We start from the raw sequence: 20,591 nt of genomic DNA, 5'->3' as shown, positions 1-20,591 counted from the left end.
GACACAGCAGAGGTCTCCCCTGCTCCCTGGACATCTTAGGGCCAAGGTTTGTGAGGAATTCTCTGGTGGAATTCTCTTATAGAATCTCAGGTGGCTTATGAGAGTGACTGCAGAGTGACAGCAGAGGTCTCGGGTTCAGTCTCAGGTCCATGCCCTACAGTACTCCCCTGCTCCCTGGATGTCTTAGGGCCAAGCTTTGTGAGGAAATCTCTGGTGGAATTCTGTTATGGAATCTCAGGTGGCTTATGAGAGTGACTGCCAGACACAGTAGAGGTCTTGGGTTCGGGTCCAGGTCCTTACGGTACTTCCCTCCCTGAATGGCTTAGGCCAGGTTTGTGAAGAAACCCCTAGTGGAATTCTCTTGTAGAGTAAGCACCACTTTGTCCTTCTATGTATAAGACATATTGTATGTGATAACCATATAATATTCGAGCAGCAGCTATCCCAAAGGAGTTTTTATTTATTTATTTATAATTCATTTTTCACAGGGGTTAATGAGGCACTTTCATATGTAACTTTTGCTCGGGTGATTCTATTTGTGTGTCCTTTATCAATGTCACTAATAGATGTTGGGCTGGTTGCTATCAGTTGAAGGAAGGTAAGCGGTGCCCTCTTGGGGCAAGGTAACTATCATTAGCTCTATTTGCCTCTTTACCATAGTCATATAAAAGTTCTGGAAAATATCTATAAAAACGTTAACAGCGATAGTTCATAGAGGACCAGGAATATCACAGGTGAGGTAGGTGGACATTTGCAGATTCAAAAGAAAATTCAGTTTTTACTATTATCACTCCCATCTTGTCTGACCTTGTAAGGTAGGATAATAAAAGCTGCATTATCTAACTTTATACCTATACAAGGAGAAGTGTGGTCTGAAAATGGTTTGTTCCACAAGAGCCATAATGGGGTGGATATACTAAAGGAAAACAGGCTGTGCATTTTGTACAGGAAGTTACACGGGGCAAGGGATTTTTTTTTCCCTAGAGCTTAGCAAAATTTATTATTTTTTTTTGCATAGAACACCCAATGACATGCGAGGGAAAAAACAAACAAAAACAAAAGCAGCTTCATTTGCATATGATGGGGTGAAGGACATCAGCAGAGCTTCAGCTCATTCGCTAAGCATTGGGGCAACTTTCCTTGCAAAGTGAAGTCTATTTGCTTTTAGGAAACCACCGACCCCAAATATGTCTCTTGTGCAATAAAGGCTTCCTTATTGTCCTCCTCACGCTCTTCATCAAACTGAACTGAGCATGCTGGGTGCACATGTGAAAGAGTTCTGTCTCCTGACACTGGTCAAGCAAGATGGCCAAAAACCTGAAAGAAGCTGGGGAGAAGATATTTTTCCCGGCAAAGGAGCTCATGAAAGGAGGAGGGGCCAGACATGGCGTAGATTCTGCAGCAATCTATTGCCGGAGGTGGGAGCAAATACCTGTATTATACAGGTATCTGCTCCCCCCCTCCCCCCTGAAAGGTACCAAATGTGACACCGGAGGGGGGGAGGAACACGATAAGCGCAAGTTCCATTTTTGGGTGGCACTCCGCTTTAATAAATGAGCAGAAGCTCTGCTGATTCCCATCATCCAATCATGTGCAAGAAAAAATGCTATTTAAAAAAAAAAAAAAAAAAATTTGCTTGCATGTGATTGGGTATTTTGCAAAGTGCAAGTGCAGTTGCTCCAGAGTTTAATAAATGAGGTAATGCTTCACTTTGCAAAGAATACCCAATTTATTAAACTCTGGAGCAACTGCACTTACTCTTTGCAAAGAATACCCAATCACATGCAAGGAAAAGTTTTTAAAAAAAAATAGATGGATGATTGGATGATGGGAATCAGCAGAGCTTCTGCTCATTTACTAAACTCTGGTGCAAGTGCACTTTGCAAAGTGCACAGTCTACTTGCCTTTAGCAAATCAACCCCTTAAAGCTCTGGATTGACTATATACACACACTATAGAGGGATAAGCTTTGTTCATACTTCATGTCAGAGGTTTACAACCACATTAATGTACCTTCTGTACCCAAATGGAAATGCAGAAGGCTTCTTGCAGCTCTAGCTGCATAGTCGCATCCTTTTATACACATTACTACAAGGCAGTCTGAATGGCACCCCAATGACCCTATACAATATAAACAGGATGCATATGAATGTACACAGGTTGTGGTGTGCTGTGATGTTATGTTTTGTGGCTCATTATGGACGGCATTCTAAGTGAACAGATTGCCTTAATGCAACACACACAAATGCATGCAAAACCGTGCCAGGGTCCTGAAACATAATATGTACTTTGTATTCAGTGCCGTGTCTTATTGGCTTTGTAGGAAATTATGTTTTCAGTTCACAGTTTCATCGCACGGCTCTGTTCAATTTACCACTTAGGTTGTAATTATGGGGCAACTATTCAAGAGAGCAGAAAGTGGAGCCATCTGATGATACATGAGAAGATTTGTGAAAAATAAAGGCCTGCAACAGTTCAATATTTAGTGCGCAGCGCACATTTCCTCACCTATGCTATATTTATGTACTTGAACTGATGGAGAAAATCGGTGTCAGATAAAATAATGAACGCGGTTAGAATTGTTTGTACAGCTTAGTGAACTGACCCCCACAGGAATGAGATGCCACCAACACAGCAATGTGTGCCGTTCCTCTATGGCAACAAGAAAAATTTGAAGCGACAGTACAGGAATGATTCAGTATGCTGACCATTTAACTGTATAATATGTCCAGTCTTCCAAAACAATGGGTTTATGGTTGGAATATACAAGATATTACCAAAAGTATTGGGACGCCTGCCTTTACAAACACATGAACTTTAATGGCATCCCAGTCTTAGTCTGTAGGGTTCAAAATTGAGTTGGCCCACCCTTTGCAGCTATAACAGATTCAACTCTTCTGGGAAGGCTGTCCACAAGGTTTAGGAGTATGTCTGTGGGAATGTATTTGTGAGGTCAGGCACTGATGTTGTGGTAATTTAGGGGTTTATTTACTAAAGGCAAATCCACATTGCACTACAAGTGCACTTGGAAGTGCAGTTGCTGTAGATCTGAGGGGGACATGCAAGGGAAAAAAAAAAACTGCATTTTTGCTTGCACGTGATTGGATGATAAAATCAGCAGAGCTTCCCCTCATTCCAGATTTTCCCCTCAGATCTAAAGCGACTGCACTTCCAAGTGACCTTGTAGTGCAAAGTGGATTTGCCTTTAGTAAATCAACCCCATAGTATAGGTATCCATACAGAAATCTGAATGCTGGTTTCTTTGCAGACCCTTACAGGAGCCTTGGTTACGCCTGCTAAGCTGAGAATTGATTGGAAGAGTTGGTTAATCTCTGCAAATCATATTTGTTTAATAAAAATAGAAAGTATTCACTGCGCTTGGGTTCTAAGGAGCAGCTAGCATAAAATTGTAGGTAACAATAATAACAGTCCATTGAGAAGCGTTGTCGCCCCGGACGATACTCCTAATTGGATGAAACGCGTAGGGTAGAGCCTGGGATCTGATGCACAATGCCACACGCGTTGACCACGGACATCTAATGGGTTGGAAACATCTCATTTTGTATCTATGATATGCTTGTTTTTATCGCTTTAAATGTGAGTACTCTGAAATTCTCTTTGGAATAAATTTTATACTGATTTGATACACTGCACCATGAGGAGTCGTTTTCTCTTATTTCAATGCATGAGCCTGTGGATTCACTACCTGTGAGGGCTATACAATATCCAGGTGCTTGTTGTGTGCGTGGAGACGTGACCAGCCTGTGGATATACACTTATGCCTGTTTGACCACCTATAATCTAGTGGTTCACTATTTGGGGTAAGAGGCCTGGTGTGTTGATGTTCAGTGGAGGATATCATTATTCACTCTAATCTGTCTGACTTACACCTCGAGTGACTCCAAAAAAGAAACATGGACTTTTGTGTCAGTGTTTGCAGACTTTGACATATCTATTTTATTTATTTTAGCGCTGCATATATCCATTTCCAATCAGATTTGTTTCCCCCAGAAAAGGCCAGCACTTCCTTCCTCATTAGGTATGAACTGGTTTACCCAACCATTGGGCAGTCAGGGCACATGCACCGCATCTGATGGATATAGGCAGCTTCAGCACGTTTTTCCATCTGCCTTCAGTGTAATGAATATTAGTACATTAGTTTAGTCTAGTAAAGGGTTGGTACAGGTTGTTCCTCCTCTCCTCTACTTTGCACATGATTAATGGGATGAGGAAGTGAGGTAGAAGGTTCTGTTACCTCATCAGAAGATTCAGTCAGCTTGATAAAGGAAAGGTGGTAAAAGATAGAGAGACAGTCAAGCCTAGGATGGCTAGGACAGGTTAGACACACATTAGGACATGCAACATGACAATATGTAGACATATCAACACAGATACATGCACATGGGAGGCGTCGGGAACATGCTGCCAACATTCTATGGGAAGAGCAGGACACACACTCAGAATGTCCAGATTAAAGGAAACGTTAATAAAAATATGGAGGCTGTTATTGCTGGCCACCTCTTAAAAACCTGTTTCCATCCTTAACACCGAACCTCTGACCTGGAACGGGCACAGAATCAGTGAAGTCACAACTTTTCATATGCATACTTGTTCCAAGTCAAGGAAAACCACTGGCTTAGCCCGGTAGCCAGGCAATGACATTTTAAAACCCAACTCTGGGCAAAAAAAAAAAAAGTTTTCCCATGCAGGAGGGCCGTGTCTGCACTGCACAGGCCACCTGCTCATTTTTGTCTAGGGGAGAGGAGAAAGGAGATTTACTTACCTAATCCTCCCAGCACAAGAGCGAACGAACCGGCAACCGGTGAGTTGTGGACTGTTCCTGACGTCATTAAGCCCAGAGCAGGCTCCACAGACCCGGAACAGTCCACTGCTGGACCATGGGGGGGAGCACCGTTTTCCGAAGGATCGGGTGAGTATAAGATTTTTCCTCACCCCTAGATATAGCCCCACTGTATTGGAAAAAAGGTTTGCCCAAAGTTGGGCTTTAAGTATTTCTGTCTGTGCAGATTACCTCTGATGGCGAACACTCGCTAGCTTCCCACATACACAGACTTTACTCCATATGATCTAAAACACTACCATGGATCTATACATCCGGCTTCTCCTGATCCGCCACACACCTTTCTCAACACATTCTACATTTTTTACAGAAAAAAAAAAACAAACAATAGAAAAAATGTTTACACCCCATTCACACTTGTGCAACTTGTCATGTAGCTTTGATGTCCAAAGTCTCATGACAAGTCGTACCCCATGTTTTGCAATGATAACCATTCATATATGTGCGACTTAAAGTCGCAGGGACTTCAAATTAGTTCATGCGTGCTTTGGTCTGACTTTCATGCAAAGGCCACAGACTTCAATGTTAAAGAGGAGGTCCGCCCACCGACTTTTAATAATCGGACACTCACCTGTCCTGGAGTCCAGCGATGTCGGCACCGCAGCGCTTGTTTCCATCAGCTGTCAGGTGCATGCCGCCTCCATTGCGAGTAAGGGAACCCCACTGTGCATGCGCGAGGCTTCGCTCTTCTCTCCTACTGGCCCGGCGGCTGGGGAGGGAGGAGGAGGGAGCCCAGGCGGTGACGTCAATAACCCCGGCTGAGGCTCCTGGAAGTGGGAACGGGATACCTGTGAAAGACAGGTATGCGGTGTCCGTCCCCACCCCCCCCCCTCCCCCAAAAGGTGCCAAATGTGGCACCTGAGGGGGGAAGGAGTAACAACGAGCGGAAGTTCCACTTTTGGGTGGAACTCCGCTTTAACCCTCAAAAGTTGCACGAAAGTCGTACCTGAATGTTTTACATGAAACGGTGGGTCCAAAAAGTCACATCCAGGTTGCACTCCAAAGTCACGCAGCTTTGGAGTCTTACAAGTGTGAATGGAGCCTTAATCCTGTTAAAATTCCCATTCCATCAAACACAGATGTAATAGAAAGGTTGTTCTACCCAAACGTTAGACTTTAGTTCATGGTGAGCAGAGTCAGTCCCCGTCTTCTAGTGTCTCTTGGGTACAGCAGTGATAGATCTCAATAACAGTGTCCCAGATAGATAAAAAAAAAAACTGCAGAGATTTGTATCTAAACCACAAAAAAACAAACATGTGATATATTGCAGCTTACCAGTCCTTAAAGAGGAGTTCCAGCCAGGGGCTCCATTAAAAAAAAAAAAATAAATAAAAGTCAGCAGCTACAAATACTGCAGCTGCTGACTTTTAATTGGACACTTACCTGTCCCAGGGTCCAGCGATGCGGAGGATCGAAGCCCCGCTTGTCCCCCCCTCCGCTCGTCGGCATTTCAACTGTGGGCGCCGGGCTGTGGCTTAACAGCCTGGCACCCACTGCACATGCGCGAGCGGCGTCGCGCGCCGTGATTGGCCGCTCAATCACCTGGGACCTGTAATGGGTCCCAGATGATTGACAGGAGGGAGGGAGCAGAGCCGAGCCCTTCCTGTGCCGAGGGGGAAGTGATGTCACCAGCCCAGGCAAAGGAAGAGGCAGACTACGAGGGACCACCTAGCAACAGGCATTTAAAGGTAAGTAAAAAAAAAAAAAAATATCCACATTTTTTTTGTTTTTTTAGAATTTTTCAAGTATTTTTGTTTTTTTGGGTGGAACCCCACTTTAAATGTGGTGGCTGCAATATATTTACTTTTTAATCTTTTTTTCACCTGGTGATCCTGCCTGTAACATACTTCCTGTCCTAGGTGACCAGGCTTCCTCCCCATCCCCTCACCTCCTTAAAGTGATTGTAAACGATCACCTTGTAAAACAACCCATTCAGTTTAAAACAAATGAAAGGCAAAAAATGTTTGTATAGATATCAGTGGAGGCCTGTCCATACGGGGTGCCACCCCCCTAATCTACATGCAGGGTGCTGGATTCATTGATTCCAATGGGTTTTTGTTTTTTTTTGAAGCACGGGATTAAAGCCAGAGGCTCTAATTCGCTTTAAAAAAAAAAGGGTGGGTTTGGGGCGCAGCCCACCCGGTTGTGTGACAATAGCGAATTAATATTCGCTATAGTGTTCCTGATTCTCCTCTTGGTCAATCAGGATGCAGGGGAAGCCGCCGCAAAGCACCAGGAGGAGGAGGCGCAGGGTGAAGCCGCCCAGAGTTAGCGCTGCCCGTGACCTTGATGAGGTAAGTACGGGGCTGGTGACCAACCAACCGGGGGAGGAAGGGTTGTTTGTGCCTGTGACCCGACCAGGGGTGGGGGGTTGGCGGCATGTGAATGGTTTGTGCCCCCCCCCCCCCCCCCCCCCCAAAAAAAATATACCAGCAGCCACCACTGATAGATATGAAAAAACATTATAAATACCTTTTTTTCCTCTTTTTATAAGTGATCACATTCCCTCTGCATAAGAGCTGGAGGGAGGAGAAGCAGCAGCACACTGATTTTCCCAGTGAATGGCTGTGCAGCGGTGGCAAGTAAGGATCATTGGAGGAGAGCAGACTGAGTTCCCAGTACAGCCAGAGAACTGACCATGATGTGTTCTGCTTAGTGCGGTCAGTTTTTAAAAGGAAAGCAAAGGGACTGGCAGGAACACTGGCAGGGATTTCACATAAAGGAAGCAATACAAAGAGAACAGGATATTTTCTCATACAAGTACATGGTACAGCAGGCACATATCAAGAATATGAAGTGTTGGGGGTAACAAACACTTTAACATAGAAAAGGGTGTTTGGTAGTTCACAGAGAGGATTAATAAAAGTGCGGAGTGCACAGGACAGTACTGGTGCCTAACAGCACTAGGTTTGTTGGTCTGAATCCCAACCACGACACTATCTGCTTGGAGTTTGCATGTTCTCCCTGTGCTGCGTGGGTTTCCTCCGGCTACTCCGGCTACCTCCCACACTCCAAAGATATGCTGGTAGGTTAATTGGATCCTGTCTAAATTGGACCTCATATGTGTATGTATGAATGTGAGTTAGGGACATTAGATTGTAAGCTCCTTCAGGGCGGAGACTGATGTGAATGTACAATGTATACATGTAAATTGACAGCGCTATAGAAGTACCTGTAATAAATAAATAGAACAGAGGGGAGCAAATCAGAGAAGTTCATGGTTCGGGTTTACTAGAACTGGCCATAGATGGATGTTATCTTGGCCGGTTCAGTAGGAACTAGCCAAGATTTGATCCATCTATGGGCAGGCTGGTTGTACTGAAGTCGATCCGACTGTTTGACGCATTTCTTTCATGCGATCACTGCCAATGGCTATAGCTGCCAACAGTGATCATTGTGTTCTGCCGGCAGGGAAGGCTTCCCGCTGACAGAACACAATAGCTCTGCAGGAGGGATTCCCCCCATCAACACAGTCAGTTTTGAATTGAGCGATTTTTGTTTCCTGCAAACCCCTGGTGGAAGGGAAGAAAATTGCATAATCTATGGGCTGCTTTACACTTTAACTCTCCAGGATCTACCAAACACTGAATGAACACTGGAAGAGTTTGTGTACATAGGTGGGGGTTTTCCCGATTTTGAATTGTAGGTCAGCAGATTTTGGGCTGGTTCACACCATAAAAACGCACACCAGAGCCGTTCCGGATGTGTTTTTGCATGCGCATTTTTGACACGTTCCAGTGGATTTTTCAAGCATTTTCTGATGCATTTTTTTCTTTTTTCACTTTACTGGGGTCTGGTGCATTTTGGATGTGTTCCAGTGCATTACGTTGTGTTTTTTATGCTTTCTACCACATTCCAGTACAGTCCAGTGCAGGACAAATGCAGCATGTTCTACTTTATTTTTTTCTGGAACTGCAATGCACTGGTGTGAACTATCCATGCTCTGGACTGCATGTGGTGTGAGCTGGCCCTTTCATTTACCACAATGATGCAGTATGGATAACCGTTCTGAATCTGTTTGACTTGGTTTCGTTGCATTTCTTTTCACCTATCATATTAAAGTGGTTCTAAAGCCTAAACATTCTTTACCTTAAAGTGATTGTAAAGGCTTGTTATTTAAAAATAACAAACATGTTATACTTACCTCCTCTGTACAAGGGTTTTGCACAGAGCGGCCCGATCCTCCCTTTCTGGGGTCAACCCGGGTGCGCTCCTGGCTCCTCCTCTTCATCGGGTGCCCCCACGGAGAGACGCTTTCCATGGGGCCACTCCCAAGTCCTACTGCTGCATCCATTGACACAAACACCAGGACTGGGCCCTGCCCCCTGACTCCTGTGTCGCTGGATTTGATTAGCAGCAGCGGGAGCCAATGGCTGCGCTTCTATCAATCTATCCAATGAGGACCCAAGACAGGGGCTGGAGCTGCTGTGCTCGTCCCCGTCGCTGGAAAGATCGGTTTCAGGTAAGTACAAGGGGGGGCACTGGGGAGCTGCAGCACAGAATGCATAGAATGCATTACGGTGAAAAACCATGAGACTTTACAAGTCCTTGAATGGATTCCATGCATTAAGGGAAAAAATGGTTAGGCATCAGCACCCCCCATTTTAATTACCTGAGACCTCATTTGATCCAGCGCTGTGCACGTCTGCAGTTCTTCTCTCCTCTCACTTCCAAGACTTTGCACCTGGCTTTGCTGGGGCATCGGTTGCCATTGGCTCCTGCAGCTGTCAATCAAAGCCAGTGACGAGGGAGCGGGGGGCTCGAGAGCGAGCATGCACAAGTGCCTCCCATTGGAAGGGGCTTCCCATGAGGGCACTGGACAGAAAGGAGGGGCCAGGAGCGCCGGCGAGGGTTCCAAGAAGAGGAGATTTGTGGCCACTCTGTGCAAATCCATTGCACAGAGCAGGTAATTACAGAGGTGTTATTAAAAAAAAAGACCTTTTCAATCGCTTTAAGCAAAAGTATTGAAGGAGTTTTGTTAACATCAGAATTGTTTCTCTTCACACAAGTCAAAATAAATAAATGAGCAGCTGAAGCAGGCTGATGCTACTTAAAATAGGTCAAATGGACCTGTTAATGAATTCTGAATATTCTCAGGAGCGTCTCACACAGACATCAAATGCGATCAGAATGCACCTGACATCACAATGCATTTCGCCATCGACACAACTTCTAATATGCGTTTACATTAAAAGGCAAATCAGGCAAAACACAGCCCTTCGCTGTAATTAGTGATTGAAGGCATACATCAGAGTCCTGCTTCTTCTTCAAAATCCATTATTTACCAGCAACACCTTGTCTGCTCAACATGAATATTTCAGGAAAAGTCAGACAATGTGGCCCTGGTACTTCTCAGGAACAACAGCAGAGGCTTCCCCTCCAAATATCCTGACAATGCCTCCACCTGATGTGGCCGTAACAGTGCTCAGCAATGGCAGTCTCACTCCTGCTGCTGCATTCTCTGTATTGTAATCAGTGAAGAACCAAATAGTGAGGGGTTTAAATAAATAGTGTCCAAGTCAAACAGATGGAACGGGGAACTCTACAAAGATCTCATAATTGTACGCTCAAAAAACTTTGTGGCTGATTCAATGCCTCGGTGTTCAACCAAACCTGAAATATACATTTTGGGCAGAGGATCGGATGAAATCGGTATCTCTAAAAATAGTGAACTCGTATTCACAGAATATCTTGCAAACACAGCGATGTCAAACAGTAAAGCCTCATTTACACTTGTGGTGCCCTTTGTAAAGCGATACATGGTGGATTGCTTCTTAGAGGGCAGTTGACATGTAGTCTCCTGTGCACCTGTTGTGACCTTTGAAAACCTGCTGCAATCACGTGTCTAATGTACATGGTTTCAGCATGGTCCTATTCACGTGAATGGGTCATGTTTACAGGCACTGCTGAATGCCACATGTACTATAATTTTGCCAAGGCACATGCACCCTCACCACAGCTGCCATGTTGGTTTTTACTGTCCCCCGGGGCCTAGGTGTTCATGCACTGCTGAGCAAAATTGCATCACCAAAAATGCAATCTGATTCCAGTCACCAGGTTCCCCTATCAAGGGTAGGCAACCTCGGCACTCCAGCTGTGGTGAAACTATAAATCCCATCATCCCTCTGCCTCTAGGAGTCATGCCTGTGATTGTCAGGGTCCTTGCAAAATCTCTTGGGAGCCAATGGTATCGATCTGCCCAGGGAGGAAGGATTAAGCCAGGAGCTCTAATGCACAGCGCTGGATCACGATAGGGTTCAGGTAAATATAAAGGGGTTGAGTCTGACACAGAAGATTTTGTACCTTTATGAATAGAATGCATTAAGGTAAAAAACCTTGAGGCTTTTAGGAGGAACCACTTTAAAAGGTTAAAAAAAAACAAAAAAAAACAAGATTTCACTTACAGCTCTCCCCCCCCCGCCCCCCTTAGCCCGATCTTGATCCAGCAATGTACATGAGAGCAGAGGCTCTCTTCCTCCTCACTGGCTCAGAGACAGCAATGGGAGTCACTGGCTCCCCCTGTTGTCAATCACAGCCAGTGAGGAGGGGGTGGGGCTGAGTCGTGCTCTGTGCATGTCTATGGACACACAGAGCCAGCTCGGGAGCAAGCCCACAAAAGTACCCCCCTTAGCAAGCGGGTTGCTATGGTGGAGGGGCCAGGAGCACCAGGGGACCAGAGAAAAGGACGATCAGGGCTGCTCTGTGCAAAACCATTGCAAGAAGCAGGTAAGTATAACATATTTGCCATTTTTAAAAAACATTTAATGCTTTACAATCACTTTGTCACCACTTCGATTCTAAGTGTACAGAGCCAGAACTGTGACTATGCAGTACAAAATTCCACCAACAAAAATGTACAAACTGCAAGGACATCAAAGTACAGTCCAGGGATTGTTACACTGGCAGGGCGACAGTCAGACCTTTTATTATACATGCGAATGCATTGATGACAGTAAACATCACACGTGTATGGATGTCCCTGGACGTTCTAGGTCGCAGTCTGCGTCAGTAATTCAGAAATCTGGCCCTGATTTTACTTGGTCAGAGTTGCTCTTTAACATCTCGCCATGTATGTGTGAGAGAGATTATAAAAACGGCCAACTGTCCCTCTGTTCTACAACTCCAACGCTGAAAAGCAAATCTGCTGCAACCGTGTTCTTGAATCCTTCTCCCCAGCGTGTGGGCACCTCTAGGATAGGATTCAAAGATGCTCTTAGAAGTGTTTCCAGCGCTGTACAGATTAAACATCCTTTGATACAGAAAAGATGCTCCGTACAGCCATCTCTCCTCATTTCTACAGAAGTGTGGCAGGGAAGCACAATAGAAGCTGCATATTTATTGTGTGCCTGTGTACAGCCCCACGGTGCCGAATAATGAGAGGACATTAATCACACACTGAATGGGTCTCCTTATCTTCCTTCACGTTTGAGCGAAACAAAATGGACGGCGGTAAGATGCGTTGCATTTCTGCTCGGAAAGTTACCTTCGCTTCCACGCGTGGCCCAAAGTTCTTCATTATTACCTGCTATCAGTGTGAACTTACCCTCTGAGAGTTCACAAACATCTTGTGGATGATCACGCCGGCCACCCCTCGGGCTGCTCCGATGATTGGCACTTCAGGCTGTTCCAGAAGACAACTGACGAACCTGTCGGTGTGGAGAAATCAGGCGGTCAGTAAGGGCAGACATGCAGTGTGCTAAATGATATAAACTGCACAAGTTACTAGGAAGGCCAATCAGATGAGCAGTACAGTAAATAGTAACACACTTACAGGATCAGTACCTACTAAAAATGTGTCTTCTCTCCGGATCCCTATGGAGGTTCAAACTTCTTCTCACCCTGCTAAATGCTACTGGCAAGTTAAAGGACTTCTACACATATGTGACATCTGTATGTATGTATGGTGAGGACTGATCAGTCCTTGACTTCCCACAAACTTATAGTATGATGATTCTTCTGAGGGCATTTAGACTCTGTAAAGCGCTGCAAATATTTTCACACTATAACAATAATAATAAAAGAAAGGAGTATAATTCTAGGGTCTAGATCAGGGGTCGCTAAACTTTCTAAACAAAGGGCCAGTTTACTGTCCTTCAGGCTTTAGGAGGGCCAGACTTGGCCTGTGGGAGTAGAAAATGCCCCATCGTTGGCATCAGTGGGAGGACGCGTGCCCCATCAATGGTGTCAGTGGGAGGACTAGTGCCCCATCGATGGTGTCAGTGGGAGGACTGGTGCCCCATCGATGGTGTCAGTGGGAGGACTGGTGCCCCATCGATGGTGTCAGTGGGAGGACTGGTGCCCCATCGATGGCGTCAGTCGGAGGACTGGTGCCCCATCGATGGCGTCAGTGGGAGGACTGGTGCCCCATCGATGGTGTCAGTCGGAGGACTTGTGCCCCATCGATGGTGTCAGTCGGAGGACTGGTGCCCCATCGATGGTGTCAGTCGGAGGACTGGTGCCCCATCGATGGTGTCAGTCGGAGGACTGGTGCCCCATCGATGGTGTCAGTCGGAGGACTGGTGCCCCATGATTGGTGTCAGTGGGAGGAATAGTACCCCATCAATAGTGTCATTGGGAGGAATAGTGCCCCATTGATGGTGTCAGTGGGAAAAAGAGTGCCCCATTGATGGTGTCAGTGGGAGGAATAGTGTCTCGAGGGTCAGATAAAGGCAAGCAAAGGGCCAGTTTGGAGACCACTGGTCTAGACTAGCCTTTTTTTAATCTTTTTTTCTACTTCAGAGAAACCTTTGAAATATTTTTCAGGTCTAAGGGGACCCCTGCTGAAACCAATTCATCCATACTTTACAAGGGGGGCATTCTTACCACTGACAGTGATGCTCAAAATGAAACCCTAACAGGCAGCTAAAAAAGATCACTTTTATCTGGCTGCTGTCATCAGATGGTAGGGTCAATCTCTGGAGGATTCTATATTCTCACTTGGCTAAAGAAACCAAAAAAAAAAACATACTGCTTTCTCACACCATACCCAATGCAAGTGTGACAGGTTCTCTTTGATACCAGCATCCAATACATACGTCTCTAGATCTTCCTTCTCCTCTGGATTTTCACAGCGTTCTGTGGCAAATTTTGCTTTCAGCGACCGCGCTCTGGCTATAGTGGCCTCAGCATTTGTAATCTGGCTTATGATGTCCTGAGGAGAGAAGGGTGAAAAGCAAAAACATTCTTATTTACTAAAAACACCACAAACTGCCACCGTAACTTGTGGCAACCAACCAGGTGCCAAATTTTGTTAGTTGAGAAAAATGAAAAATTATTGCAGATTGCATACCTATTTTGTTCTTTACCTAAAGGGAATTTGTTCCCAAGAAAAGAGCACTTGCACGTGTAGCAGTTTACGTTTAAGTAAAGTTCATTTAGCTGTGCCTAGTCTGTCAATGTGTGGAATGACGTCACACCATGATGCTAGCATTGCTCTGGATAGGGCAAAGTCTGGAGCTCAGCCTTTGGAAATGAAAATAGAATGAACAAAAGTTGCAGATTTTGACGGAATGGATTGCTTAGGGGTGTACTCACTTTTGTTGCCAGAGGTTTAGACATTAATGGCTGTGTGTTGAGTTATTTTGAGGGGACAGCAAATTTACACTGTTATACAAGCTGTACACTCACTACTTTACATTGTAGACAAGTGTCATTTCTTCAGTGTTGTCACATGAAAAGATACAATAAAATATTTACAAAAATGTGAGGGGTGTACCCACTTTCCCACTTTTGTGAGATATTGTGTGTGTGTGTGTGTATGTATATGTAAATATATATATATATATATATATACATACATACATACATATATACACACACACACACACACACACATATACATATATACAACCTCGATTTGAGGTGGTAATAAAGGGATCAAGGTTGAGGCTACAACCATGATCCCGGTACCATTCTCCTCAGCTGCCGATTCTTTACATCGTAAAATTGATCAGAGCGGTTACCCCCCCCCCCATCCTGTCACCTTTCCCAGGCTCTCCCGTCCTACTGGGGAGCTCAGGACCGTCCCGACCGGTGGCATTGGCTGCTGTACACAGAGTGAGAGGCGCTGATGTTGTTCCTCCCCCTCTGTGATGTTAAAACAAGGTGCGATGAGGATTTTGTCACTTCTGTTTGCGGCTTGTTTATTTACAAGCCGGTACCAGCTTGTACCGATCTCAGTTTGATCGTCTGCTTTGGAGGCCAGAGGAGAGAGATATGGTCTAAAAGACCCCCGATCTCTCCATAAAGAAGACCTGTCATGGCCTATGTTATCACAAGGGATGTTGTTCATCCCTTGTGATAGCAATAAAGTTGATCAAACAAATATTAAAGTAAAAAAAAAAAACCATACATACATTTAAATAAAGTTAAAAAAAAAACAAAAAAATTTTAAAGCGCCCCCGTGCAAATGCACACGCGTACTGTAGGTCCTGCTCGCATATGTAAACAGAAATGTCACCACACATGTCAGGTATCACAACAAACGTCAGAGTGGGAACAATAATTATAGTGTCAGACCTCCTGTGTAACTCTAAACTGGTAACCTATAAAGGCTTTAAAGCGTTGCCTATGGATAGTTCTAGGTACTGTAGTTTGCCGGCGTTCCATGGGCTTACCCAATTTTAAAGCATGAAATGCTAGGTATCTATTTACTCAGTGTAACATCAGCTTTTGTATTTTGCCAAAAACTGTATATTAAATTGTGTCTGTATGCACTAAAATTCATTAAAATGTATATTTGCGTTTGATAAACTGCTGAGTAAATATCACGCAACATAAAAAATTGCAACGACCGCTATTTGATTTTCCAGGGCCTCTGGCCACTGTTTGGGGGCTTTAAGTAATTTTCTAGCAAAAAATTGCAGAGGTTTATATATCTGAAATATGTGGAGTGTTCTTTGTTTTACATGTTTTGTGGCAATAAATGATTTATGAGATTATGAGTGAAAGTTTTGCTGGTTGATGCCATCCACTACCACCTATGAGATGACACATACCTTTAACGTCCTGACGTAACACATATATGTGGCCCCACTGTAATGGGCTTTTTTTCCATGGGGCCGCATACTGTATATGCGTATCTCCCTTTCTGCTGGGAGTGCGCCACACAGCGCGCTCCCAGCACAGAGACCGGGGACTCACTGAGAGCCCTGGGACCCGTACTAAGGATCGGGACCTGAAACTCCCAATTCAGGGTCACCCAACCGCTGTGGTAGCCTCTGATTGGCTACCACAGTGATCAGTCACAGTGAAGCCCGCCCCTGTGTTTCTCTCTCTGTCTGTGAAAGGAGAGGCAAGATACAAATGTATCTTTCTCTTAGCTTGCAGAGAAAAAAAAAAGTGTAAACAAACAAAAAAAATAATAATAATAAAAATAAGTAAAATAAAAGTAATAAAAAAATAACCAGATCAAGGTTTGATCCAGGTCAGTGCCAGGGTTAGTGTTTGGGTCAGGGACAGTATATTGTGGGCAGAATTTTTTTTTTAAATTAGCATCAGTAGGTAGGACAAAAAAAAAGCAAAATATGCACAATTTTTTCTGGGCTGTACTACAGGTACAAACAACAAATAACATACACATATCTGATATCGCTGCGATCGTCAAGGGCAGGAGAATTTATTTTTGGTTGTTTTTTGGTGGTTGGTTATGGTAGCAACAAGAAATATACTTCTACATTTAATAAAATATTATATTTTTGTTTACTATTTTGGGCCAGTTTTTGTGATAATAATAATAATAGAAAAAATGCAGGAGATATCCATAACTATTTACTGTCAAATGAAAGCCTAATTTGTCCTGGTATAATCCACCTGGATGCACAAAGTAGTTGTGATAATATGTACACTTTTACTAACACATGTCAAAGTTGCAAAATTGTGCTTAGGCATTAAGATTTGTTTTCCCCTTTGGCACAAAGGGGTTGAAGCGTGCAGGTGAACTAATTTTGGGGTCCATGTTTTTTGGTATGAAGCTAGATTTGTCACGGTGGTGGAGTGAAAACACAAGATGGGATTATTGATTGAATACAGCCAAGGATTGTTCACCTTCTTTCACTGTTTTATGGGACATTTGAACTTTGTTATAGAACTGCAGTTGTAGTGTATTAAAATTAGTACTCCAATTCTACAAATGTATGATTTTTATACGTAATATTTTTGCACATGTGATATTAAATAGATAGCGCTGCATCTTTTGGAGAATGTAGCATAAATCTAAAAAAGTAAAAGCAAATCCTGCCTTGTGATGTGCTTTACAACACTGGGAACCAGCCTGATGTGTGACAGATGTACTGTAATAAGACAACAACGTGTGTCTCTTCTCACCTCCAACTTCTTGTCTTCTGGGCTCGGGAATCGCAGGATTTTACTGGAATGGGAGACGATACGTTTTATGGAGGCCTTCACAGAAGGAATGTCTTCTACTATTTCTAGAAGAAGAGGAATGACGCAAGTAAAATCTTAATATGAACAATAAAGGGCAAACTGAAGTATAGGGGAGAAGAACTGCAGTTTACTTAACACAGATTCACAGAGGTAAGTATAGGCAGATGACTTAAAGGCCAGATCCAAAGAAGGGGAATGGGTCTTCAAATACGTCTGCACCCCACTTTCTGGTAGGTATGAGAGTTTAAAAGATCACTAGAGTATATAAAAACAGTGTGCTCTGGTAACTGTTTGGGGTTAAAGCTGAAGTTTAGTCTGCTGAAAGCGGTGTTCCAGCTGCAAAATTTTTTTTTAGAAGTCAGCAGCTACAAACAGGTGGGGTTCAGAGGTGGGACAGAAGAGCAGGGGGGTTCAGTGTTGGGCCAGATGAGAAGGGGGTTCAGTGTTAGGCCAGATGAGCAAGGGGGTTTAGTGGTGGGACAGAAAAGCAGGGGGGTAGAGCAGTGGGGCAGATGTGAAAGGTGGTGTATTGGTGGGGTAGATGTGAAAGGTGGTGTATTGGTGGGACAGATGAGCAAGTGGTTACAGTGGTGGGGCAGGAGAATAGGGGGAATAATGGTGGCGGAGGAGAGCAGGGGGAACAATGGTGGCGGAGGAGAGCAGGGGGGAACAGAGGTGGGGCAGAGAACGGGGGGGGGGGGTACAGAGGTGAGACAGATGTGCAGGAGGTACATGGTGGGGCAGATGAGCAGATGGGTTCAGTGTTAGGACAGATGAGAAGGTGATTCAGTAGTGAGACAAGAGAGCATGGGGATACGGCAGTGGAGCAGATGTGCAGGGAGGTACATTGGTGGGGCAGATGAGAAAAGGGGTACATTGATGGGACAGATGAGCAGGGGGGTTACAGTGGTGGGACAGAAGAGCAAGGGGGTACAGTGGTAGGGCAGATGATGAGAAGGAGATTAGAGTGGGAAAGATGAGCAGAGGGGGTTCAGTGTTGGGCCAGAGGATAAAGGAGGTACATTGGTGGGACAGATGAGCAGGGGGTTACAGCGGTTGGGCAAAGGAACAGGGGGTACAGAGGCGGGGCAGATGTGCAGAGGAGAAAGGAGGTACATCGGTGGAAGACATGAGCAGGGGGTTAGTGGTGGGGCAGAAGAGCAGGGGGAACAAAGGTGGAGCAGATGTGCAGGAGGTACAGTGGTGGGGCAGATGAGAAGATGGTTCAGCGGTGAGACAGAAGAGCATGGGGGTAAGGCAGTGGAGCAGATGTGCAGGGAGGTACAGTGGTGGGGCAGATGAGAAATAGAACATTGGTGGGGCAGATGTACAGGGGGTTACAGTGGTGGGACAGAGGGCAGGGTGGTACAGTGGTGAGGCAGATATGCAGGGGGGGGTAAAGGGGTGGGGAAGATGTGCAGGGGGTTACAGTGGTGGGGTTTATGGGAAAGGGGGTTTCAGTGGTGGGGCAGATAAGCAAGGGGGTTACAGTGGTGGGGCAGATGAGCAGGGGGGTACAGTGGTGGCAGATGTGCAGGGGGTTACAGTGATGGAGCAGATGAGCAGGGGGGTACAGTGATGGCGCAGATGAGCAGGGGGGTACAGTGATGGCGCAGATGAGCAGGGGGGTACAGTGATGGCGCAGATGAGCAGGGGGGTACAGTGATGGCGCAGATGAGCAGGGGGGTACAGTGGTGAAACAGATTTGCAGGGGGACAGTGATCTGAGGTGTGTAGTTGCAGGAATCAGGGCTGATCTGAGGTGAGAGTGCAGGATGTTAATTTATCACTAATAAAGTAGTTTACAGCATTTATTTTACAAAAAATCTTTTTCGTAATTGAGAGTGTGAAGTTGACTTTTTTTGTTATAAAATCAGCACGCTCAATTTCTTTGAAAACATTTTTCGGCACACTGTGCTCAAAAGGTTGCCTACCCCTGAGATGACGTATGGAGGATATAATACAAAGTATAGAGCATACAATGCACATTATAGAGGGATACATACCTTCTTCTTTCACCTTGAGAAGAGCAGCATGAATGACACACGGTAGCAGATGGCGGGCGAGGTCTGCTGGCTTCTGCATTGCCAAGTAGTGAAGGACCTACAGTAGGAAAACACAATAGAGTATTGTGGGAGCAGCTTCCACACAGGTCATCCTAGAGGTCTTCCTACCACAAAGGGTATTAAAGGAAAACTCCACTTCTACCAAAGATAAACCTGATCTAACATTTATAATTGATAAACAAGACATTCTTAAATCTATCTATATGAAGATCGTACTTTGTTCATAATCTAAAGTTAGATATAATTTTAAAACTCTCCAAAAATCCAAATCCAACCATGGCAACAGAACACTCCCAGAGACTTAAAGTGTCATTAAACCCACATCATAAAAAGCTATCAATAAATGGTGTATTACACGCTGTTCATACTCAGTCACTGAGATATTCGTTTTCTGTATTCTGCAAAAAAAAAAAAAAAAAAAAAAAAAAAAGATTAATCCTGCTGCTGTCTATCTCTACCTTCTGTCCATGTCCACAATTCAGCTAGGGATTTTTCAGCTGTGGTGGCAACTCTGCACATGCTCCGTTTTCAGTGAGTTTCTATGCTGGGCATTTCCTCCCTATCACATCTGAGGAACCCATGTGACTATAGAATCACACATGTGGGCATATACACAGTGGTAAATGACAGCCCACTCCTTCCCTCCTCCTCCTCCATGCCCACTAACCAGCTAAATAAAAGGAGGCAGGATATTACATGTAGATTAATAGAGGCTTCACCTCCCTCTTATGCTAAGACACAGGCTGGAGGGGTGTGACACAGCCTGTGACTGGCAGAAATTCACCCACACCATGTTATTACCAAAAAATAATAAAGATTTGATTTCATATTTTATATATATATATATATATATATATATATATATATATATATATATATATATATATGTATGAGAAGAAAATTCAAAGAGTTGTTGCACTTAAAAAAATCTTTGTTGCTTTATTTCATCAAGTCTTGAAGGAAGATTACAAAGCTGACATAATCATTCCAGACAAAATGAATGGATTACATTTCGGGCTACCTTGTTTACGCCCTTCCTAAGATCCATCAAAGCACATCTCAGATGTCTGCTTTGTAATCTTCCTTCAAAACTTGATGAAATAAAGCAACAAAGATTTTTTAAGTGCAGCAACTGTTCAAATTTTCTTCTTTATATATAAGGTCAGTGGGAAGACCTGTTTGCTGGCACTAAACTGAACGCTGGGTGCGGTTCTCCTCCAATATCAACACACACACACATATATAGATATAGATATATATATATATATATCTCTCATATAT

At 44.4% G+C, this 20,591-nt stretch overlaps 1 protein-coding gene across 2 annotated transcripts in view; it reads right to left on the bottom strand.

Annotated features, from left to right (window-relative positions):
• The window catches only part of RAB3GAP1 (RAB3 GTPase activating protein catalytic subunit 1), a 245,296-nt gene that overhangs the window by 3,129 nt on the left and 221,576 nt on the right, over nucleotides 1-20,591 (bottom strand). The window contains exons 20-24 of one of the 2 annotated variants that reach the window (XM_073634286.1): nucleotides 19,251-19,347; nucleotides 17,186-17,289; nucleotides 13,897-14,012; nucleotides 12,405-12,507; nucleotides 4,256-4,276 (exon numbers count right to left, since the gene is read on the bottom strand). In XM_073634286.1, the coding sequence (XP_073490387.1) occupies nucleotides 4,256-4,276; nucleotides 12,405-12,507; nucleotides 13,897-14,012; nucleotides 17,186-17,289; nucleotides 19,251-19,347 (441 nt within the window). The remainder of the gene's footprint in view (nucleotides 1-4,255; nucleotides 4,277-12,404; nucleotides 12,508-13,896; nucleotides 14,013-17,185; nucleotides 17,290-19,250; nucleotides 19,348-20,591) is intronic. The other variant, XM_073634287.1, reaches the window with a different exon arrangement.

Source organism: Aquarana catesbeiana, linkage group LG06 (assembly GCF_042186555.1).
Source record: "Aquarana catesbeiana isolate 2022-GZ linkage group LG06, ASM4218655v1, whole genome shotgun sequence".
Classification (NCBI taxonomy): Eukaryota; Metazoa; Chordata; class Amphibia; order Anura; family Ranidae; genus Aquarana; species Aquarana catesbeiana.
This window is presented reverse-complemented; position numbering and strand designations above follow the sequence as displayed.